The 22,503-nt window shown below is 34.9% G+C and overlaps 1 protein-coding gene across 4 annotated transcripts in view; it reads right to left on the bottom strand.

Moving 5' to 3' along the window:
• Stag1 (STAG1 cohesin complex component) overlaps positions 1-22,503 on the bottom strand; it is a 328,230-nt gene that overhangs the window by 120,494 nt on the left and 185,233 nt on the right. For all 4 annotated transcript variants that reach the window (XM_034483824.2, XM_076917691.1, XM_076917690.1 and 1 more), the window contains one exon: positions 8,125-8,248. In XM_034483824.2, coding sequence (XP_034339715.1) covers positions 8,125-8,248 — 124 coding nt within the window. The remainder of the gene's footprint in view (positions 1-8,124; positions 8,249-22,503) is intronic.

Genomic DNA, 22,503 nt, shown 5'->3' with positions numbered 1-22,503 from the left:
TCGCTCGGTTAAGGTTGGGCCGAGCTGAAGCCACCCAAAGAAAATACTGCCCCTTAGTTAGGTAAGAATCCGTAGGAGTTAGGAAAGAACGAGATGAAGAAAACTTCCTGACCCCATCTTGGGTGGGGAGCAGTGTGAATCAGTGTTCAGCCAAAAAACAACAACAAAAAAAACCAAAACGGGTAAAGTTTTGCAAGAAGTGTTCATTTTCAAAAGCTTTACTTTGGTAGCTTGATGATGGTCAATCAGCCTTAATGACTTCTTAAGCACAGCATGAACAGAGAAATAGTCCAAGAAGAAAATTGTTTGATAATTTTCAGTTTTTAAATAGACATTCTATTCGCATCGTGACAGTAAGTCAAAACATATGCGTTGGTTGGTTAGTACTTTTTTCATCGTGGCCACATTTGGTGTTTTCTCTGAGAAAACTGTAGGCATTGGCTAGAATAATTTAACCGTGTATGTTTGAGTATAAGTTTGAAAAGACCTGCTTCCCCGTCAAACATTTTTTGTTTAGGTTTTCCAAGCCCTACAGATTCATGTAAATAAGTTGACATATTAATGCATTGTTTTATTAAACACTGAGTGACAGTTTATGCTGCTGACTTTCATAATTTCAGAACTTTGTTCTAAAGTTCAAGGCTTCATGTGATTATTGTTGTAAATAAATTCCTTCTCAGGCAATCTTTAAAAAAATGAATTAACTCTGGTAATATAAAAGAATGCATGCTTTCAATGCCAGAAAAATCAAATAATATATGCTTTTCTTTTCTTTTTTTTCTTTTTTTTTTTTTTTTGTTTGTTTTTCGAGACAGGGTTTCTCTGTGTAGCCCTGGCTGTCCTGTAACTCACTCTGTAGACCAGGCTGGCCTAGAACTCAGAAATCTGCCTGCCTCTGCCTCCCAAGTGATTAAAGGCATGCACCACCACTGTCCTGCAATATATGCTTTTCTATATCACTGAGAAATGAGAGCATTTAGGAAAACAGGTAAGTAACCAACTACTTAAAACAGACAAACTATAGAGTCTTAGAAATGCTATCATCTATCTATTCATTAGTAGAATACTGCAATCTACTGAGCTAAATCTCTATCCCTGCAGAGAGTATCCTCAACAAAGTCATTAAATTTGAAGAGGGGAGGTGTCTTCAAAACCATTCAACTCTATCTATCTATCTATCTATCTATCTATCTATCTATCTATCTATCTAATGTATATGAGCACAGTGTAGCTGTCTTCAGACACACCAGAAGAGGGCATTAGATCTCATTACAAATGGTTGTGAGTCACCATGTGGTTGCTGGGAATTGAATTCAGGACCTTTGGAAGAGCAGTCAGTGCTCTTAAGCTCTAAGCCATCTCTCCAGCCCCCATCACTTTCTTCATTTACAAAAAAAGTTACAGGTTAAGAGATGTGAACTTCACAAATATAAAGACTGGATTCCCCATAAAAAAGAAAAAAAGAATTGAACAGAGGATGTTGGAGATCAAAATACATTCAATATCACTCAGAAATCTATGTAACAATAAGTAATTCAAATAGGATTGAGATTTCCATGCTCTAACAAGTAACGTATTTTGGCAATATCAATTCATTCTAGAAGCAAACAAAATTAGATTTTAGTTTTTAGCTTAACAGTTCGTTAGCTAGCTGCACAAGCAATGACACATATATCAGCTATTCTGGTATTTATAAAATTTTTCCTAAAAATTACATATGGGAGTACACTGATAAAAGTTTGAAAAAAATTCAGTGAAAGGGGGTGACATTTTTTTTCATTTTAGATTTTTGTAATGTCACTGTCTTCCATGGTCATTAATGGGATAAATAAATGAAAGTAAAGAGGTACATATAATCACTTTACTATATGTGCTGTTTTAAGTAATTTCTATACACCACTCAACAATGTAGTGTTTTTCTCTAAGGGCTCAAGAGGAACCTAAAGAATCCACAGCAGATGCAACTCAAGTACCAGTCAAATCTCAATCACATTGCTACTTCTTTAAAGAGCCTCTGTCTATGTTGGCTGTATTTGTACCCTTTTGGAAGAACTGACCATAGACAATAACCAGGCAGAAAAAAATCCTAAACACTTGAGGATAAAACAGTCTAATCCAGGGCTGGAGAGATAAGATAGTTCAAAAGTCAAAAGTGCCTGCTGATTTTCCAGAAGACCTGAGTTCAGTTTCCACCATCCAAATCAGGCTTCTTATAACAGCCTGTAACTTTAGCTACGGAGGGAATCCAGCACCATGTTTTGGTGTCTGCAGGTATGCAAATAGTCATACAACCTCAGATATAGATACACATAAAATGAATTTTTTATTCTTTATTTACATTACAGTTGTTAACCCTCCTCTTAGTCCCCATTCCAATAAAATAAATCTTATCATTAAAAAGTCTAATCTTATTTCCTCTTTGTTCCATTGCTCAGTGGTATCTAGAAGGAATACATTTAAGGTGCAGTTTATTTCTTCAAGCACCCTGTGAAATCATATGCTAAGGAAAGAAGTCCCCGCAAAAGAAGGGGATAAGCAACAACAGAATAATAAAACAACTCTGCAACCACACTTTTGTTCGTTTGCCTTATTTATTATACTTTCCCTACTTTCTTATTGGCTGTAGCTGAATAGAAACCTTAACACAATCACATACTATAATAGAATGTTTTGGTCAAGGAAGGATTATATAGATAAGATATATAAGATTATAATGGAGCTAAAAGTCATTTAAATGTGGCATTTTAGCCATGAAAATACCAGTGCAATATGTTAATGATGTGTTTGTAGTCATGAAGGTGTAAACAAACTGTGCACATAGAATTCAGTATAATATAAATTATTCAATTATAATGAGTATACTGCTTCTTTATGTATCTACTGTAGTGTATTATTTCAGAACATACACCTAAGAAATTTATAGTATAGTATGCTACGTTAAGCTAACAGCAGCCTCAAACACTTCATGTTTACTGAGTTTCTAGTCTGATTCAAGAGGCACATAAAATGATTGATGTATATTATCAAGGTTGTTAATAAATACACTGTACACATTCAAACATGGATAAAATGGTCAGATGATACATGTCTCAGAACATAAATGTCATTAAGTGACCAATGACTCAGAATCAGGATTGGTTTATGATGAATATGACCTAAACAGAAAAGATGCAAAGGAAGTCTTTAAGAACACACTTTGGACTAGATTACTTGAAGATCATGATAGGTGACAGTTACTGATATAGAATAGTAGTATATTTGCTATTATCCTTATCAGTGGGTGGAAGGCAATGTATGTTACCTGTAAAGCATTGACATATTTGAGGGAATAAGGTCAATAACAACTATAAGAACTAAAGATTGAGTGGTGTGCTAAGTGTACTATCTTGTTTTTATGTCCATTTCACATAATCTAGAGTCTTCCTAGAGGAATGAACATCAACTAAAAAATGTTTTCTTAAGATTGAGGTGTAGGCAAGCATGTAGGGCATTTTATTAAATAGTGATAGACATAGGAGGGTCCAATCCATTATAGGTGGTGCTACAATGGGGTGGTGGTCCTGCATTCTACAAGAAAGCAGGTTGAGCAAGCCAGAGGGAACAAGCCAATAAGCAGTATCTGTCCATGGCCTCTGCATTGGTTCCTGTCTTCAGATTCCTTCTGTCACGACCTTTGATGATGAACTGCAATAATGAAGAGTAAGCAGAATAAAACTTTTCTCCTACCTTGCTTTTGGTCATGGTGTTTCATAACAGCAATAGTAACCCTACCTAAGACACTAAGTGACACTAAATACTAAAAAGAAAATGGCAGCATCATTACATGGCCAGTTCAAGCCTAATGCTTTGTTAGTGTTTTGGGTTTTTTTTTTGGGCGGGGGGGGGGGGGGCAAAATGTCAAGAGATATGTATTTATTGTAGATATAGAATTTATTATAACAAAAGTCAAACCCAAATACAGAGCAAATACTAACAGAGAAAATCTCTTATGCCAAAAAGTGAGTTGAGAGGAAGTAGGAGGCTTTAAAGGATAGTTGAGTAGACACAACTGAGAACTTTAATTCCTACTTTCCTTCCTCCCATCTTGTTTTTGTTACTCCTAACCAAGAATTTCTCTTTTTTTCAGTTTATCTTTTATTTTTTATTGGTTGTTTTATTTATTTACATTAAAAATGTTATCCCCTTTCCTGGCTTCCCCTCCACAAACCCTCTATCCCATCCCCCATGCAGGTGCTTCTATGAGGGCGCTCCAGCATCGCCTCCCCCAACCCCTTCCACTGGGGCTTCAAGCCTTCCCAGGACCAAGGGCCTTCCCTCCCATTGATGCCCACAAGGCCAATCTCTGCTACATATGCAGCTTCAAGTATTTATCTTAAGGGCAATACTAAAAGGCTTTTTCGTAATATACACACATCTCTCTCTCTCTCTCTTTTTTTTAACCAGGCTAAGATAAAAAAATATCAACATGAACAAAATGGGAACATTGGCTCATAGAGACAGAAATAAAGAGACTAGAATAGTATAGATAACGTGGTATCAACTAACCATTACATGTAATGGAAATATTGTTGTTTAATAATACTTTTAACTCAAGAGTTTCATGTGTGGGAATTTGCTCCCAGTGTAGAACTACTGAAGGAAGTAGAAAGCTAGGACAGCATACCAAGCTTAAAGCTAGCAGATTACATCTTGAGGAAATACTATAATTTGTCATGCTGGATATGGTCAGAATAGACTCATTAGGAACTGACCAGAGGGTGTTTCCTGATCTTGGAAGTGCAGCTTCAGGTATTCTGTCACAGAAACACAAAACGGACAGGACAATGTATAATAATTGCAAAGAGCAGCAATGCTGAAGGGAAGGTAGTGGAGAATCTATAGAATTTGCTCACAAATATTCTTAAGCAGCAAGACAGGTGGAAACCCAACAGAAGTATTATGCACACACAATGAAAAAGAAATCAATCGGTGAGTAAGAACAATTTTCCAAATGTAAAGTCACAACTTTACATGTAAGGTAATACAACTAATTTCTACCCAAACACAGCCTTAAAACTAAGACCAAACAAACAAGCATTCTACAAAATTCCTTTATTAAGGTTCACAGGCCAAAAAATTTAAGTACAGTAAGGATAAGAATAGAATTTTATAATTGGGCAGTACTGGCGCATGCCTTTAATCCCAGCACTTGAAAGGCAGAGGCAGGCGGATTTCTGAGTTCGAGGCCAGCCTGGTCTAGAGTGAGTTCCAGGACAGCCAGGGCTACACAGAGAAACCCTGTCTCAAAAAACCAAAAACCAAATTTAAAAAAAAAAAAAAAAAAAAAAAAAAAGCACTTTATTTTCACCTCGTGCACTGATAACTCTCAGTGACAACTCTTTACTCTCACGTCGTGGTACTTTATATATCATGTGTCTAGCACAAACTATAGGAACGTCCTACCAATTAAATTAGTAGATATCCATGTTAGAACACTGTAAAATATCTTCTTAGAATAAAAATTCCAAGTTGGGTACTTGATTTTGGGGACACCTCTATTCTCTAGACCAAGTTTTATTATGGTACCATAAAGATAAAGCACTTCCGTGTATCACTACAAATAAGCCTCACTGAATTCTATTTATTACATTATCTAATTTATATTAATTGATTCATAAATATTTTAATGCTCATATATGTAAATAGGAAAAAACAACTGAATATAATAAATAGGTGTACAGTATTATATGTGTTTGTTATAGATTATTAGTATGTCTGAAAAGTTCTCTTTGGGAAAAAATTTTTTAGACAGCATGGTGGCACTTGTCTTAAATCCCAGCACTTGAGGCAGAGGCAAGTGGATCTCTGTGAGTTCAAGGACAGTCTGATCTATAGACTGATACACAGAAAAAAACCCTATCTCAAGAAACCAAAAGGAAAAAAAATTTTTTTCAGAATGCAACAAGATGTCTCAGCAGGTGAAAGCATTTCCTGTGTAAGCCTGATGATCTAAGTTCAATCCCCAGATCCCACAGCAGAAGAAGACTGACTCCATTCCAGATGTTCTGATACATTGTGTGTGAATATAACACTTCTGTTGGTTTTCATCTGTCTTGCTTCTGGAAAATATATTTTAGACTGGACTGCATTATCTCTTACAGTGACCTGAATTAGGTTCCTAGGAACCATACTGTATGACTCAGAGCTGGATGTAACCCAAGCTCTAGGGGATCTGACACCCTCTTCTGGACTGGACAGGTACCTGCATACACACATACAAATAACTCATTCCACCACTGCCACATAATTAAAAATGAAAGATCTTTGAAACTGGTAATTGTTGGAAGAGAGAGAGATGGTTCCACAATTAAGAACACTTGTTTCTCTTGCAGAAGACCCATATCCAGGTTCTAGCGCCCACATAGTGGCTCACAAACATCACTAACTTCAGTCCCAGGGGAGTTACACTTCATTCTGACCTCCTTGGGTAACAGACATGCACAAAAATCACATATACAGATTCAGGCAAAACAACCATATACATAAAATGAAATAAAAATAATCTAAAATATTTGATTAAAAATTAATGACGTTTACAGTAACATCAAATTAATATCATCCCAGAATTGGTGGTCATTTATAAAGATCAGTTAAAATTGCTAAGTGTTACATAAATATAGAAAAATACTCTCTGGAGACTGGAGGAAGCACTGAGATGGAAGTGAGAGAGAATAAAAGTTTTACAGTTCAAATACATTCAAAAGACTAACACGACTTATTTAGAGCATATGAAAGCATTCATGTAGGTACACTATGATTCTACATTCTTTCAAAATGTAAAAAAAGTTCACAGATCAATCCAAAGAAGGCTTAACAGAAAGGTCTAAATTCACATGAAGAATATACATGAAAAACACTGAAATATATATATATATATATATATATATATATATATATATATATATATATATATATATGCATGCAGTCCAGTCTAGAATTATATATTTACCAGAAATTTGTATTGGGGAAGAGGTGGGGGGGCAATTATAACATCCTTATACTGTGGTACTGAAATGGAAAATCTGTTATGTTAAGCAATCAAGCTATGAAAGTCTGTCTGTACACATTCAAGAACTTTAACAGAACTTTCAATAATAATTGCAACAACAGTGGGAATTTTCAACACTAGTAATACTAAAATATTTAGAATGTGTTTATTTATTCACCCGTGTCTATATGTGCACGTATGATAGTATGTGTAAGTACATATGTAGAGGATGGACTACAACTAAATAGTACTGGCTCTCCTACCTTTATGTGAACTTAGGTTGTCAGAATGGAACAATAAGCTTTTTTATATGCTGAGCCGTGTCACCAGCATTATTTACTAAGTATTTTTCTAGTAAACATCAACAGGCACAAGACACAGAAAACAAGTCTTCATATTATTACCAAATTTCTTTCTAGACCTACAGATGTAGTAATATTTTTAAAATGTTCTAATTGCTGTATCTTAGTCAATTAAAAATACTACAATTTAAAACAAACTTAACAAAATTCTTGTGTTTATGAAAATCTGGTAGTTAAGGTTACAGAAATACCACTATTCAGAAAAAATTCAGTAACTTATCAATCCCATCTTTTGTTATTTTGAGGATTTCTTGTAGGAGTCAAAATCATAAGATTTCTTTTAAAACCAAGTCTTTTTTTAAAAAGCTAGAGATGGATCAATCTAAAATAGGCTTAGTTAATTCAAGGGCTCTAACAAATCTGCTTTACCTCTGACTTCAAAAGTCATACTGTAACCCAACAGAATTCCAAATGAGAAAGTTTAATTTTATATACAACTAATCACCTTTGATCCTTGAAAAAGAGACTATTACCTTCTTGATGATAATGCATATATTCTCTTATAAGGACAGATATACCAAGTCCTCAGTAAAATCCAAGAAAGCACTGCATCCAAGGGAGACTCATAAACCACTGTCTTAAATTTCATAATAGTGATCAATAGTTATTTGTATTATCTGAAATTTCATATTATTACATCTCTTAAAAAAATAATACACTACTGCAATTTTGACTGTTGTCATGTCAATATAAACACAAATACCTCTTCATCAAAATCAGAAGTCACCAACTTACCCTATCATGAAGAGTCCATCCTACATATTTTAGGTAACTGTCATTTAGGAAGGCATCGCTATACATTTTCATCCATACTCCAATTTCTTCAATACAGATGGCTCTAATTTCAGCAATTGCATCACTGAATGAGACAGAAGAAGACAAACCTCTAAATTAGACAGAAACCTTGAATGTATTCCAACTAGTTTTCAATAGATGTAAATTATATTCTTTCCTTTCCTGAGACACGATCTCAAGATATGAAGTCTAGACTTCAAATCTCTGTAGCTGAGGATGACCCTGAACCTTTGATCCTCATGCTTTCACTTCCCAAGTGCAGGGATGATAAGCAAGAGCTGTGATTACAAGCAGTTTTACTCAGTGCTGGAGACTGAATCTAGGACTTTCTGAATGCTAGGAAAGTTCTGTATTAACTGGGATACATTCCCAGTCCAAGACAAATATTTCCTTAAAATTTAAAAATTACATTTATTCAATTTGCTTTTAGAGGGTCTGCACATATGCCATGGCATAAGTGCGGAGGCCAGAAGAAAACTTACAACAGTTGGTATTTTTCCTCTGACATACAAGTTACAGGAATTAAACTCAGATAAGTAGCCTTGGCCTCAAGTGATTGCAATGAAGCACCTCAAAAGCCCAATGTAAATATTCTGAATACTGTTTTATAGTCACACTGCAAAAGGTCTTCAATACAAATATCTTGTTAAATTTGGTTTTTATAAAAGCAGAAACTATTAACTCCAAGTATAACAAACACTAACATACTATCTTCATTGGAGCAGGAATGGCATTTAAGAGTTTTATGACAGAACAACTAGAGTTTTCAATAATGTTAAATCTTCTGAGAAAAAAACCAAAGTGACAAGAGTTCAAAACTATTTCTAAACAACTGTTAACCAGAATAGGCTTGTACAATTGTTAAGGAACTTTCGTAACCACCATAAACTAATTTACATATTTACCAAGACAAAATCATATAGCAGCCAATTATTTGGAAAGGCATAATAAGGGCTGCAGAAGTGGCACCATCCGCTTTTTCTAGAGCACCCAGGTTGACTTACAACATCTACACCTAAGTTTCACAACCATCTGTAACTTTACAAATTTCAAGGGATTGAGATGACTCCTTCAGGCCTTAGCACTGTACTTGCCTGGTGCACAAACATAGGATCAGGTAAAATATACCCAACACATAAAATAATAAAAAGTAAAAATGTAAAAAAATTTACAAAACTAAAACCCGAGACATTTACTGAGTTGTAAGGAAATCTGTAGTTTAGCTTGTATTTCTATGAAACATATCTCATCACTTCATTCACATCACAAGTCTTTTTTTTTCATCAACTAAGTTCTAAGTTTATTTTACAAACATTACTACATATTCTTTTTTTATTGGATATTTTATTTATTTACAGTTCAGTCATCCCCTTTCTCCATTCCTGCCCCCCAAAAGCCCCTATCCCATCGCCTCTCCTCCTTTTTGCTTTTATACCATTTTAATTACATGCACGTATTAAGGTCAGTTCTAGGTTGAGGAACTAGCAACACAATAGATGCAAATAGTCCAGGAACAAGCAAGACAATAAACACAAATAGTCAAAGAACAAGCAAGGCAAAAAACAAATTTCCAAGAACATTCCCCAGTCCTACTTCCCTGTCCTAGCCCAAAGTCATTTTCATGTCTGAAATCTACTTCCTTGTTTTAGCTAATAGATAAGATTCCTGCCTGAAATTACTTCTTTGTTTTAGCCTTATGTGAGATTCCTGCCTGAAGCCTACTTCCTTGTCTTGGCCAATGTCAGATTCTTTTTTATTTATTTTTTATTTATTTACATTTCAGATGACACACAGGTTATTTTTTATCATTGGTTAATTTATGTTTTAGGTTGAACAATGAAGAATAATCCACATTAGCTAAAATAAAAGAGGCAGAAAACCCATACATTTTAGAATTATATCTATTTATCTCAAAACATGCATTAATGTAGTTGTCCTGAGATGATTTTCCTACTCTAAGGTAATTTCTCAAAAAAAAAAAAAAAATTAATTTCACCTTTTTGAAAAATCAGATTATTAGCCCTACAGAGTGAGTTCCATGGCAGCTAGGTCTACAGAGAAACCTTGTCTCCAAAAACAAAAACAAAAAACCGTAAATACTAAATCTTTTGGCATTCAATCAAATTTTAAGGTTTCTCATTTATTATGTTCAATTTTAAGTAACTTTAATACATTAATATTAAAATTAGAAGTAAAATTCAGCTTTAACTTTGCATTAAGACACTTCTTTATTTATTTTTTGCAATTTTCCTGCCACCACCAAGTACTAGGGATTATAGGTGTGTGTCACCATATTCAGATAAATTATTTGTCCCTCTCTTTCCTTTTAGGCAAGGTCTCATTGTATTCTATTGGTCTCAACCTCTTGGCAATTTGTGCGTCAGTCTCTCAAGTGTAGTAAAGTAGGTATTTGAGTGAGATCTGGGGATCAAATTCAGGTCCTCAGGCTTGTATACCAAACACTCATATCTGTTGAGCCATCATTCCCTAGCCCTTGTGTGGTGTTTTCAAAATATGTTCACAAAAACATGCTAAGGGTCTCTCTCTGGTGGATATTTGTTTACCTTTCCTTCAGTATGAGTAACCCAAGTTACTCATCAGTGATGAATATAACATGGTCAAAATGAACAGTTTTGATGCCAGAACCTAAGTCAGAAAGACAGTATGAGAAACTTGTCATCTCTTAGCTACTGATCTCTTGGTAGGAAACCTACATGCCATCTAGCATTCAGGTTCCCTTTGGGGAGTTCCATGCAATGTGTAACTGAGTCCTTCTGCTATCACTTAAGTTGAGTTAAGCTATCTTAGAAAAAGATCTTCCAAATTCAACCAAAGGACTGTAGTTTGAACAATGTCTCTAATTTTAAATTCATCTTGACATATAAATTAAAAATTAAATTGTAAATATTAATGAGGTAACCTGTGGCATTTCAGTAGATATTAGTACTGGATAACATTTAAATCAGACCATGCATAAATTACAAATATTTACCATGTAAACAAAAGAGTTTCAGAATACTTCCTGTTCCTTCCCCTGTTCCTCTGCCAGCTTTATTCTCCTCTTCCTTGTTCCTGCTTCTCTTTTATTTGTTAGGAGTGGAGGGATTCTTTAAACTTTTCAAAAGGTTTTTATCAGACATTCTAGAGCAGTTCAAACCTACAGTACTGTTGCTGCACCCCCAGCAATTTTGTGATTAGAGGCATACTGTTGTGTTTTATAAAAATAGAGAAGGAGTATGTTTGGTGGATGTGTAGTCAGGTGTGGGGGAAGGGGGTGCCTCTGTGAGCCCATACTGAGGCATCCCTTCCCCCTGAGGGACCAGCCACAGGATGGTATAGTATAGAATAAAGTTTATTCAGGGCATGGGGAGAGGAGTAGAGGAAGTAAAGAGAGAAAAGGAGAGATAGAGACAGAGACAGAGAGAGGGGGAAGAAGGGAGAAAGGGAGGGAGAGAGAGAGAGAAAGACAGAGAGACATAGAACACAGAGCAGAGGTCAGCCATGAGCACAGGAGAGAGAGGGGGGAAGGGAATGGGGAGAGAGGGGGAGCTAGACTAGAGGACAGAGAAAGAGCAAGAAGAAAAGATAGAGAGGAGCCTGTCGGTGGTGGCATGCGCCTTTAATCCCAGCACTTGGGAGGCAGAGGCAGGCGGATTTCTGAGTTCAAGGACAGCCTGGTCTACAGAGTGAGTTCCAGGTCAGCCAAGGCTATACAGAGAAACCCTGTCTCGAAAAAAACCACCCCCCCCCAAAAAAAAAAGATAGAGAGGAGGGGCCAAGCAGCCCCCTTTATAGTGAGTCAGGCATACCTCCTGGCTATTGCCAGGTAACTGTGGGGCAGAGACTAGACAAAAATGCTAACCACAACCAACTCAAAATAATGCTTTCTAGTTTTGTAAAATGTATAGTTATACAGGCAACCTAGTAACCAGAACCATCTAGCTAGGCCACTCTCTATTTCTTAATCTATACAAACTATGACATAATAATAGCTCCTTTATAATGCTGAGTTTAGGGATAAGTTGGTATTTTAATTAATATTAAGAATTTTAATCATTAATCTAATAGCAACCAATTGTCTTGTGGTTGGGCCCCCAAATCAGTTCTCTTTAGTTGACAGAGTCCAAATGAATCAACACCTACATCATTGTGGTGACCTGATGCCTGTAATATAATCAGTACTACACTGATTATATATACTGATTATTCTTTCAAATTCAAATAAAATGTCATTTCTTTTATGATCACTGAGATATATGACTTAGGGTTTCTATTGCTTTGATAATACATGAACCACAAGCAAATTGGCTTATTTCATCTTACAGCTTGTAGCATATCATACAGGGAAGTCAGCGCAGAAACTGATGCACTGCAGAGGCCATGGCGGAAAAAATGTTGTTTACTGGCTTGCTCTGCCTGCTTTCTTATACAAAGACCCCTGTAGGCCTGCCCACATCAATCAAGAAAATGTCCTACAGATTTGCCTACAGGCCAAAGCAACAAAGGCATTTTTCAATTAAAATTTTTTTCCCAAGTGACTCTAAATATCAATCTGACAAAAACCAACAAACGAACAAAAAAACCTGGGTAGCATGGAAAACATACCTAACAAAATTTTCTGTCCTCTAGGAACTAATACTTTAGTACATAGGGTATGACAGAGTACAATAGTAGTTTCAAATCTTGAGTTCATTACAACTGTTGATATAAAAATATTTTTCAAAACTCTTTTTTTTTTGGTTTTTCGAGACAGGGTTTCTCTGTGTAGTCCTGGCTGTCCTGATATTCGCTCTGTAGACCAGGCTGGCCTCAAACTCAGAAATCCACCTGCCTCTGCCTCCCAAGTGCTGGGATTAATTTTCAAAACTCTTAATTTTCATACAAAAATTATTTTGTATGTACAATCTCTACTTTCAACGGCTCCATCTCATTCAGACAGGTATTCTAAAGAATCAGACAGTAGAAATGTTAAACTAAAATGCAAAAAAGTTAAGACATGAAGAAAAATAACAAAAATTTTAAGAACAGATTAATTTTCAATAGCATTTTGGCACTGGGGTTTTGAAATGAACAGCAAAATGAATTCAGAATAACGTTTACTTGGAAACTTAAACAACACCTATAAAAGTATAAATCTGGTAAAATTATATTAATCTTTTGTTTTATTTCAATTTTATAGTGTAATTGAACATGTTGGTTTCTATGGAAAAAACTTCACTAATTTTAACTAACTATATTAACAATTTGAGTGTGGGGTAGATATAGTGCTTTAAAACTAGATTTAGATTGCTTTATTGACAAACAGGAACTTAATTATTTTCTGCTTACAATGACATAAGAACGTCCTCTAGTCAATTAAAAACAAAAGTTCTTTCAATGCACTGATAGCAGCTTTTCCTGTAATTAGACTAAACTTAAATAATTGCAATATAAGATCTGTGGGAGAAACCAGTAGTTTTGTTGCTTATATAGAAAAAAATTGAGCTCTGAAGTGAATAATTCTGTATCTCAAAGAGATCTACTCCATGAAACACAGCATACAATGAGCTCCTTCCTAGCTCAAACAGCTCTATGTCAAATTGTGCTCTAACATTTTTTTCCCTTAAAATAGAGTAACCACAGAGAAATTGCATGAAGTGTTTGTGTGTGTGTGTGTGTGTGTATAGGGGATAAATAAAATTAACTCAGATGAAATTGAAATTAAACATCTAATGAAGTTGCTAACACACATACATACTATCTTTTATTATGTACATCGTTAATAAAAATTTTGGACCACAGAAAGTGACTCACAGTAAGACTTGAAAATGAAATTTTAAGTAAAAAGAAAGGTTAGTGCTATTAAAAAACACCATAAGAAATAGTGTGAGACACCCGAGACAAACAACTTATTTTAAATGTGTTACAATATCACACTTTTTAGGACTATGAACATAGCTATGTAGCAGAATGTTTTCTTAACCCTGAAATAAGTTTCCAGAAGGGGGGAAAAAGCAATAAATTTATAAAATTGATGCCATGTTACACCTCATTTTGTTGCATTATGCATTAGGAAAAAGAAGTGACAACACCGAGAAAAGTCCAAATATGATTCTCTCTGAAGGGTCCACTAAGAAACACAGAACTGTTAGTGTAGCCCTTTAAATACAGCAGCTAATAGACTGAGGAGAAACATCAGTGTTATTCTGAGTTGAGTTCTAAGGCAGATGAGGCTTTTAAAAAAGGTTCTGCCTCAAAAATAAAACAAAAAACAAACAACAGCAAAAAGAACATAGGTACATCTGACAGGGTCAAACAAACAAATGTACCTATATATTTTTACTTGAAGAAAAAACCCTAGGAAACAAAATATAAAGCACAAAATATGCAAAAATAAAAATGTTATGCATTTCTGCTAGGATAACCAACGATCTCTAGGAAATGAAGAAGCATTGAGATTGGTCCATACTTATACATCTAAGTACCAGCACTGTGAGCTGAAACAAGGTAACTCCAAGACGTACACCAGATGGAAGCAAAAAAGAACTGAGAATTTAGACAGGCCAAGGTGAGTAAGGCTTATGTATCATGGTATCAGAGTAGAAAGTTGAAGAGAGAAAGTAGGAATTGGAGATCTGTCAACTCTTTAGCCATGTACTAAAATGTCCATACATGTGCAAAGCACTCTTACATAGTGAAAGAATAGATGGAACAAATCCAGAGTTGGGAATACTTTGAATTCTACATATATTAATTGGGGAAAGTTAGCTGCAGACTAAATACTGCTTTTGTTCTTAGCAAACCTAAGTAATTAAAAATAACTGGTGTCCATAAAAAGACATAAAAACAAAATCCATAATAATTGGTATTAGATAAAAATAAAAATGAGGCATGAAATGACAAACATTGATCAAGAAGCAAAAATCCCAATCCAAAAAAGTAGAAATCATACAAAACACAAAACAAGTTAGATAGAACAAATCTATTATGACAAAGTTCATGTTAAAAAAGTTTTATATAAATACAATATCTGAAGAGAAAAAAGCAAGATGAAGAAAATGATACTAAGTAGTATCATAATCAAACAAACAAACAAAACCAAAAAAATCCTCTAGGGTAAAAACAAGACAAAAGTCTAAAAGATAGCCAAAATAAAAAGCTAAATTAACTACAAGTATTGTAAGAAAATAACAATAGCAAACTTCTCGCCATAGTAACAAGACAAATCAAAGACAGTGAATCTATTCTTTGAAAGGAGTCAAAACCAAAAATGTTCATCTAAATTTCCATATAAAAAGTCAAAATTGGTAATGACAGATCTAAAAAAATTCTGCCTTCCACTTATCCATTAAAAAAAAACAAAAACAAAAACAAAAAAGAAAAAACCCCAAACCTTGAGTAACTTTTTAAAATGGAAGTTTCTGACACTTTGATATAAAACAGTTTCTTCAAACAACTAACAACCCAGCTGCAGTTGTGAGAGTTCTAGGGTCGAATGTGCTCACCAACACATTTGTTGGTATAGAAGAGGGAAATATGACTGGAAGCAGTATGCTAAATACATGTTCATATACACAGAAAAAGTCTATAAAGAAGAACAAAGCTCATAAAACACAAGACAGAGAAAGACCAAAGATCTGGCTGGCCTTCAAGGAAAGAGAAAACTAAATGGAAACTCTCAGTACATTGGCCCAAATGCTAAATTTAAATACAAAGTTTTTTTCTGTTTGTTTAATATAGGAAGGGATGGAACTCAAAGTTAAACACTCACATATGCAAAGCAGGTGCTTTATCACTGCCAATACTCTGAGTTTTATTAAGTATAGACATTTTATTGTTTCAAAGAAGTGAAAATATTTGTAAAATATTAAGTGAGAACTTATTACAGTATGTACCGTATATAACCAAGATTGAATCAGAGCAAAGTATGTGAAAAAATTATGACAAAACAACGAAACAATTCCAATTTTATTCATTATGGTACTGAAGTTCCAGCCAAAGCCTCCAGACAGAATAAGAGATTTAAAAAAACATCAAATTGAAAACTAAGCTGTCAATTTCTCATTGTTTGCAGATGAGAATATTATACATAGAAATACTCAAAAGACTCCACCAGAAAACTGTGAGAATAAATGAACTTGGCAGAGTTACAGGATATAAAAGCAGCATATAAAATAAGAAGCATTTTAATATAGCAACAGCAAATGGTCTCAAATTGAGCTCAAGAAACCAACATTACTTATAATATCATAAAATCCAATAACATACTTAAGGATAAAATTAAAAAAAGAGATAAATATTTTGTATAGTAACAGCTATAAAAACACCGATGAAAGACATTCCAGTGAAATTCATGACCATCCCAGGATCCAAAGTCACTACTCTGTACTTTCCCCTGGCATGTTGCATGTATGTGGCCACGAGAGCACCGTGGTACACAAGAGATCAGACAATCCTCTTTTAAACAGTTTTCTACATGTGATTATTTAATATTCACAATAATATTTATTGAAAAGATATTCTCCCAGTATTTATTGAGGAAGATCACTTAGCCGTGAATTCCTGGTTTACTCCTATGCTCTCTGTTTTATTACAATAGTACATCTCCTTTTATGTCTATACCTGAGTGAGGGTGCAAGCACCAGAGTTTTGAAACAGGTCTCACATATCCATGACTCCAAAAAGCATAGGTAACAAAGGGGGAAAAAAAAAAAAAGGCAAGTTGGATTTCATCCAAGTTAAAATACTTTTGCACAGCCAAAGAAACAATAAAAGTGTAACAGACCAGCCTACCGAATAGAAGACAATAGTTGTTTAAAAAAATCTGTTAAGGGGTTAATACTCACAATATTTTAGGAAACCTAAAAGTTTAACATAAAAATAAAAAAAATGATTAAAAATGAAAAACTTATCTTACTGGATATTTAAGAGAAGGCCTTCATATAGCTAACAGGAATATCTAAAGAAAAGACTGTATATCACTACCCATAACAGAACTCAGATAACAAAAAGCTAAGAGACCCATTCAAATAAGAATAGCTATTAAAATTATTAACAATATCAAATGGTAAGACTGGAGACTTGTTCACTGTTGCAAAGTAAATCAGTAGTCATTAACAAAGAATGATGGAATAACATGAAGTCAGTACTATAGACAAAAAGGTCATTCATATAAAGAGGTAGAAATAGGAGGAATTTTAAGGATTGACACTATAGTTTATAAATAAATTTAAAAATGCTATAATATCACCATTTGGGAGGTAGAGACAGATAATGAGGCCAACCTTAACAAAGGACAGTTTGATGCCACACTGGCCTTATGTGAGATCTTGTTTTAAAAGTGTGTTGGGGGGGGGTGTAAAAACACACACACACACACACACACACACACACACACACACACACACACACATATCGTTTTAAAGTATGAGTGCTTACCACATCTAAAATTTGCTATAAAATAATGAAGACGTTCCACAAAAGCTTAGTTGAATGAGCCCATGACTTAGTTGGATAAGCCTATAGGCACATAATTGACAATGTGTTGAAATCTCTGATAAAATCTGTGAGAGCTATAAAGTAAACTGATTCATATACAATGGAATATTAAGACAAAGATACAACTTCTTAACCTTAAACAAATAAGTCTAGTAGGTTATAATGACATTTAAGGGTTAGAAGAAAAATTTGAAGATGTGAACAAATAATTCTGTATGACAGAAACCATTATTCAAAGATAAAGCTGAAATATTAATTGTCTAGATAAATAAAAATGACAAAATTTGATGGTAGGCAACTTGCTTTATAAGGAGTTTATAACAACAAGGTTTTCTTCAGATCAAAAGAAAAAACTAATGTAGAATGATTTCAGTATTTTACAAAAATTGGGAAAAGATCTTTACCAACCCTACATCCAATAGAAAGCAAATATCTAAAATATACAATGGACCCAAGAAGTTGGACTCCAGAGAATCAAATAAACCTATTAAAAATGGGGTACTGAGCTAAACAAAGAATTCTCAACTGAGAAATCTTGAATGGCTGAGGAGCACTTAAAGAAATGTTCAATATCCTTTGTCATCCCGGAAATGCAAATCAAAACAATCCTGAGATTTCATCTTACACCAGTCAGAATGGCGAAGATCAAAAATTCAGGTGACAGCAGAGGCTGGCAAGGATGTGGAGAAAGAGGAACACTCCTACATTGTTGGTGGAACTGCAAGCTGGTAAAACCACTTTGGAAAGCAATCTGGTGGTTCCTCAGAAAACTGGAAATAGTTCTATCTGAGGACTCACCACTACTGGGCATATACCCAGAAGATGTTCCAACATATAACTAGGACACATTCTCCACTATGTTTATATTAGCCTTATTTGTAAGAGCCAGAAGCTGGAAAGAACCTAGATGTCCCTCAACAAGAGGAATGGATACAGAAAATGTGGTACATTTACACAATGGAGTACTATTCAGCTATTAAAAACGATGACTTCAAGAAATTCTTAGGCACATAGATGGAACTAGAAAATATCATCCTGAGTAAAGTAACCCAGACACAAAAAACCACACATGGTATGTACTCACTCAAGAGTGGATATTAGCCCAAAAGCTCAGAATTCCCACGATACAACCCACAAGCCATATGCGGCTTAAGAAGAAGGAAGACCAAAGTGTAGGTGCTTCAGTTCTACATAGAACAGGGAACAAGAGGGAGGAGGAACCTGGAACAGAGAGAGAAGGGGGAAGGAAACAAAGGGTGCAGGAACAGGTATTGGAAGGGACTAGAGAGAAGTACAGAGGGTCAGGAAATTGAACCGAATCGTAGCCGTGGGGGAGGAGGGCTGGAGGTAGCCACTAGGAAATTCCAAACTCCAAGGAAGCTAGAGGCTCCCAGGACCCAATGGTGATAACTTTAGCTGAAATATTCAACAAAGGTGAGACACAAGCTGTAGAGACTACCCCCAGTAGATAGGCATGACTCCCAACTGAGGAATGGAGCCACCCCCATGCATCTTCAAAATTTCAACCCAGAAATGTTCCTGACCAAAGGAAAGACAGGGACGGGAAAAAAAAAAAAAAAAAAAAAAAAAAAAAAAAAAACCAACCAAACAAACAAAAAAAAAAAACACAAAACACAAAGCAAAACAAAACAAAACAAAGACTCTACAGTCATCTAGAGACTGCCTCACCTAGGAATCTACTTTCTTTGCAGACACCAACCCCAACACTATTGCTGATGCCAAGAAGTGCTTACTGACAGGAGCCTGATATGGCTGTTCCCTGAGAGGTTCTACCAGTACCTGACTCATACAGATGCCGATACTCAGCCAAACATGTGACTGAGTCTGGGGATCCAAATGGAAGAAATAAGGGAAGGACTGATGGAGCTGAAGGGGATTGTAACTCCATAGGAACAACAATATCAAGTAATCAGACCACCCAGGGCTCCCAGGGACTAAACCACCAACCAAAGAGTACACATGAAGGGAGCCATGGCTCCAGATACATATGTAGCAGAGGATGGCCTTATCTGACATCAATGGGAGGAATGAGGTCATTGGTCCTGTGGAGGCTTGCTGCCTCAGCATAGGGGTACACTAAAGTAGTGAGGCAGGAGTGGGTGAGTGGGTAGAGGAGTTCCCTCATAGAAGCAAAAAGGAGGGGGGAAAAGAGAGAAAGATAGAGAGGGGGGAGGTGAGGGGAGGTGAGGGGAGGTGAGGGGAGGTGAGGGGAGAGGAGATGGGTTGGGGGTTTGTGGAGGGGTAACCTGAAAGGGGATATCATTTAAAATGTAAACGAATAAAATGGTTAATAAAAAAAGGTATCAAAACTGTTAACAAGAAGTTACATCAAAGACGACACAGTTTTTTTTCTCTTTCCTTCTATATACACTGATACTGTAACACTACCATCAGGTAGTAAGAATACAGATAAAATATACATGAAAACAAAAGCAAAAAGGGACCATAGATGCTTGAACAAACTACATTTATAAATTTAAGACAGATTAATGAGATATAGTTTCTAATATTTATGATTCATACTGAAATCCAAACCAAAAACAAAAGAAAATAACTGACTTTTAAACTGCATAAAAGATCAAATATATGCTGTTTATGAGAGACATACTTCATATTGAAAGACATAAAAAATTTTAAAGATGATGAAAATAAAGGAAGGGAAAGGTAGATAGAGAGGGTACTTTGTTATATTAAAAAAAAGCAACTTAAAAAGGGACATTTCATGACAAAAAATAATGAACAGGAAAGTAACAGTACAGCATATCTTTATAGGTACTAGAGAGCAATGGCAGAAAAATCAGAATACCTACAATGTTCAGAAGTTAGGCTGGTTTAAAATAACACAAGTCAAATAAATCATTAGTGAAAATTTTCCTATTAAACTCTGTCAGAGAATATCAGATGAAACAGAGAAAGAGGATATTAAACAAGAAAAAACAGAAATATAAAACGAATCTAAAAACAGAAAATAAGAATATAAAATTTGTAATAAGTAAGTTTGTATAGAAAAAAATGACTGAATATAATCAACTAGAACCAAAGGAGACATGAGGAAACAATCGGCAGAAATCAATAAAATGAAAAATAAAATTAATGAAACCCTACAGCTATTCGACAAGACAGATTATGTCATTAATTACACTGACGAAAGCAAAGAGAACACACACTACCAAACTGAGCATGAGTAAGTGGATGCCACTGACAGTCTTAGAGATATTAAAAGGATGAAAAAAATATCAGGAGCACAACTATAACTTTTAATTTTTACATCACTGGCTTAAGAACATGCGTTATCAAATTTGAGTTGACTGATACTCCTTATAACAAGAAAACCCTGGATCAGAGGGCTGCTTGGTGTATCTTCCCACATATAAAAACAATGTCATCTTTCAAAAATTCACTCAGAGAACAATGTAGAAGTGATCATTTCACAATGGATTCTATGAGTCTAGTATGCCAAGTAATTCTTAGGTACAATTTGAGTTTCTATGCTAACAGCTTAGATCACTGCCTTGAGCTACTGAAACATGGTAGAAAGCCAGGCAGGGCAAAGGCAGAAGTTTGTAAGGTACTGAGTTTGTTGTGAAGAGGACTGTGGAACACTGCTTCTTCTTCTTTCTAAGGAACACAGATGTCTTCCTTTCTTTTATGTCAGAGCCACAAAATGAGCAGCGCTATCACGTGGCCCTCAGCATGAGAAGTTCTTTCATTAGGGCCCATTACTAAAGAAAACCATCGACCATAAACTAAAGCTTCTAAAATATGAGGCAAAATGAACTGTTCTTTGAAAGTTTATTATCACTGATACTTTATGACAGTAATGAATTCACTAAGTGCACCCAAGAAAGTACCTGTAAAAGAGCTTACTAAACTAGAAACAAATTCAAACCCATATAATTTGAAAGCCAATGATAAACATAATCATCTAAGATTTTCTCATTATATAAATATGGTCTAATATGGAAAAACCAATTAGGATTGTCATGTCAAAGAAAAACTCTCACGATCTCAAAACAGAAATGAATCCGATATGCATAATTAAAACTGAACAAATTAAGTTTTGAGAATCTTCTCATCCTATCAAATAGTATATACATAAGATTTGTAGTTAGTAACATACAAGTCAATCTGTTGTTTACAGATTTAGTTTTGATTGACAATAATTATATACTTATGTGACATAATTCTCCATGTATATAAATACTTTATTTTAGTCAAATTCAGGGTAACTGGCATATGTATTATCTTAAATATTTATTTAATTGTAAGAACATTCAGTACAGGCACAGTGGTACACACCTGTAATTCTAGCTTGTTTGGAAGGCTGACACAGGAAGATTACTAATTTAAGACCAGCCTGAATTGTCCACCAAATACCTTTAAAAAAAAACCAAACAAATAAATAAAAAACATCTAAAATATTCCTGGGGAAGGAGTATTTTCAAACATATCCTTAACTACATTCATTATACTATACAATATATACTATGACTTAGTCTTTCTTTGTGCTATCACACTACACAATCTACTTCTGCCTTTCTCACTGCTATGTTGACCATTAGGCAATGAACAGTACTTTCTCTACTTTTATGACATTAATATTTAAATCAGCTGCAAATAAGAGGAACATAACGCAGTATTTCTCTTTTTGTGGCTGGTTAATTTAACTTTCATCAAGTCTATAATGAATTAACTTGATTAGGTTAATTAACATGGAATGATCCACTGTAAAGGAGGGCAGCACCATTCCCTGGACTTAGGTTCTGGACTACATAAAAAGGAGAAAACCACGAACTGCTCAGCCATAAATAGGCTATTTAT

The sequence above is a fragment of the Arvicanthis niloticus genome, chromosome 21 (assembly GCF_011762505.2).
Source record: "Arvicanthis niloticus isolate mArvNil1 chromosome 21, mArvNil1.pat.X, whole genome shotgun sequence".
NCBI lineage: Eukaryota > Metazoa > Chordata > Mammalia > Rodentia > Muridae > Arvicanthis > Arvicanthis niloticus.
Note: the sequence above shows the minus strand (reverse complement) of the source record. Positions and strands in the feature narration are given on the sequence as shown.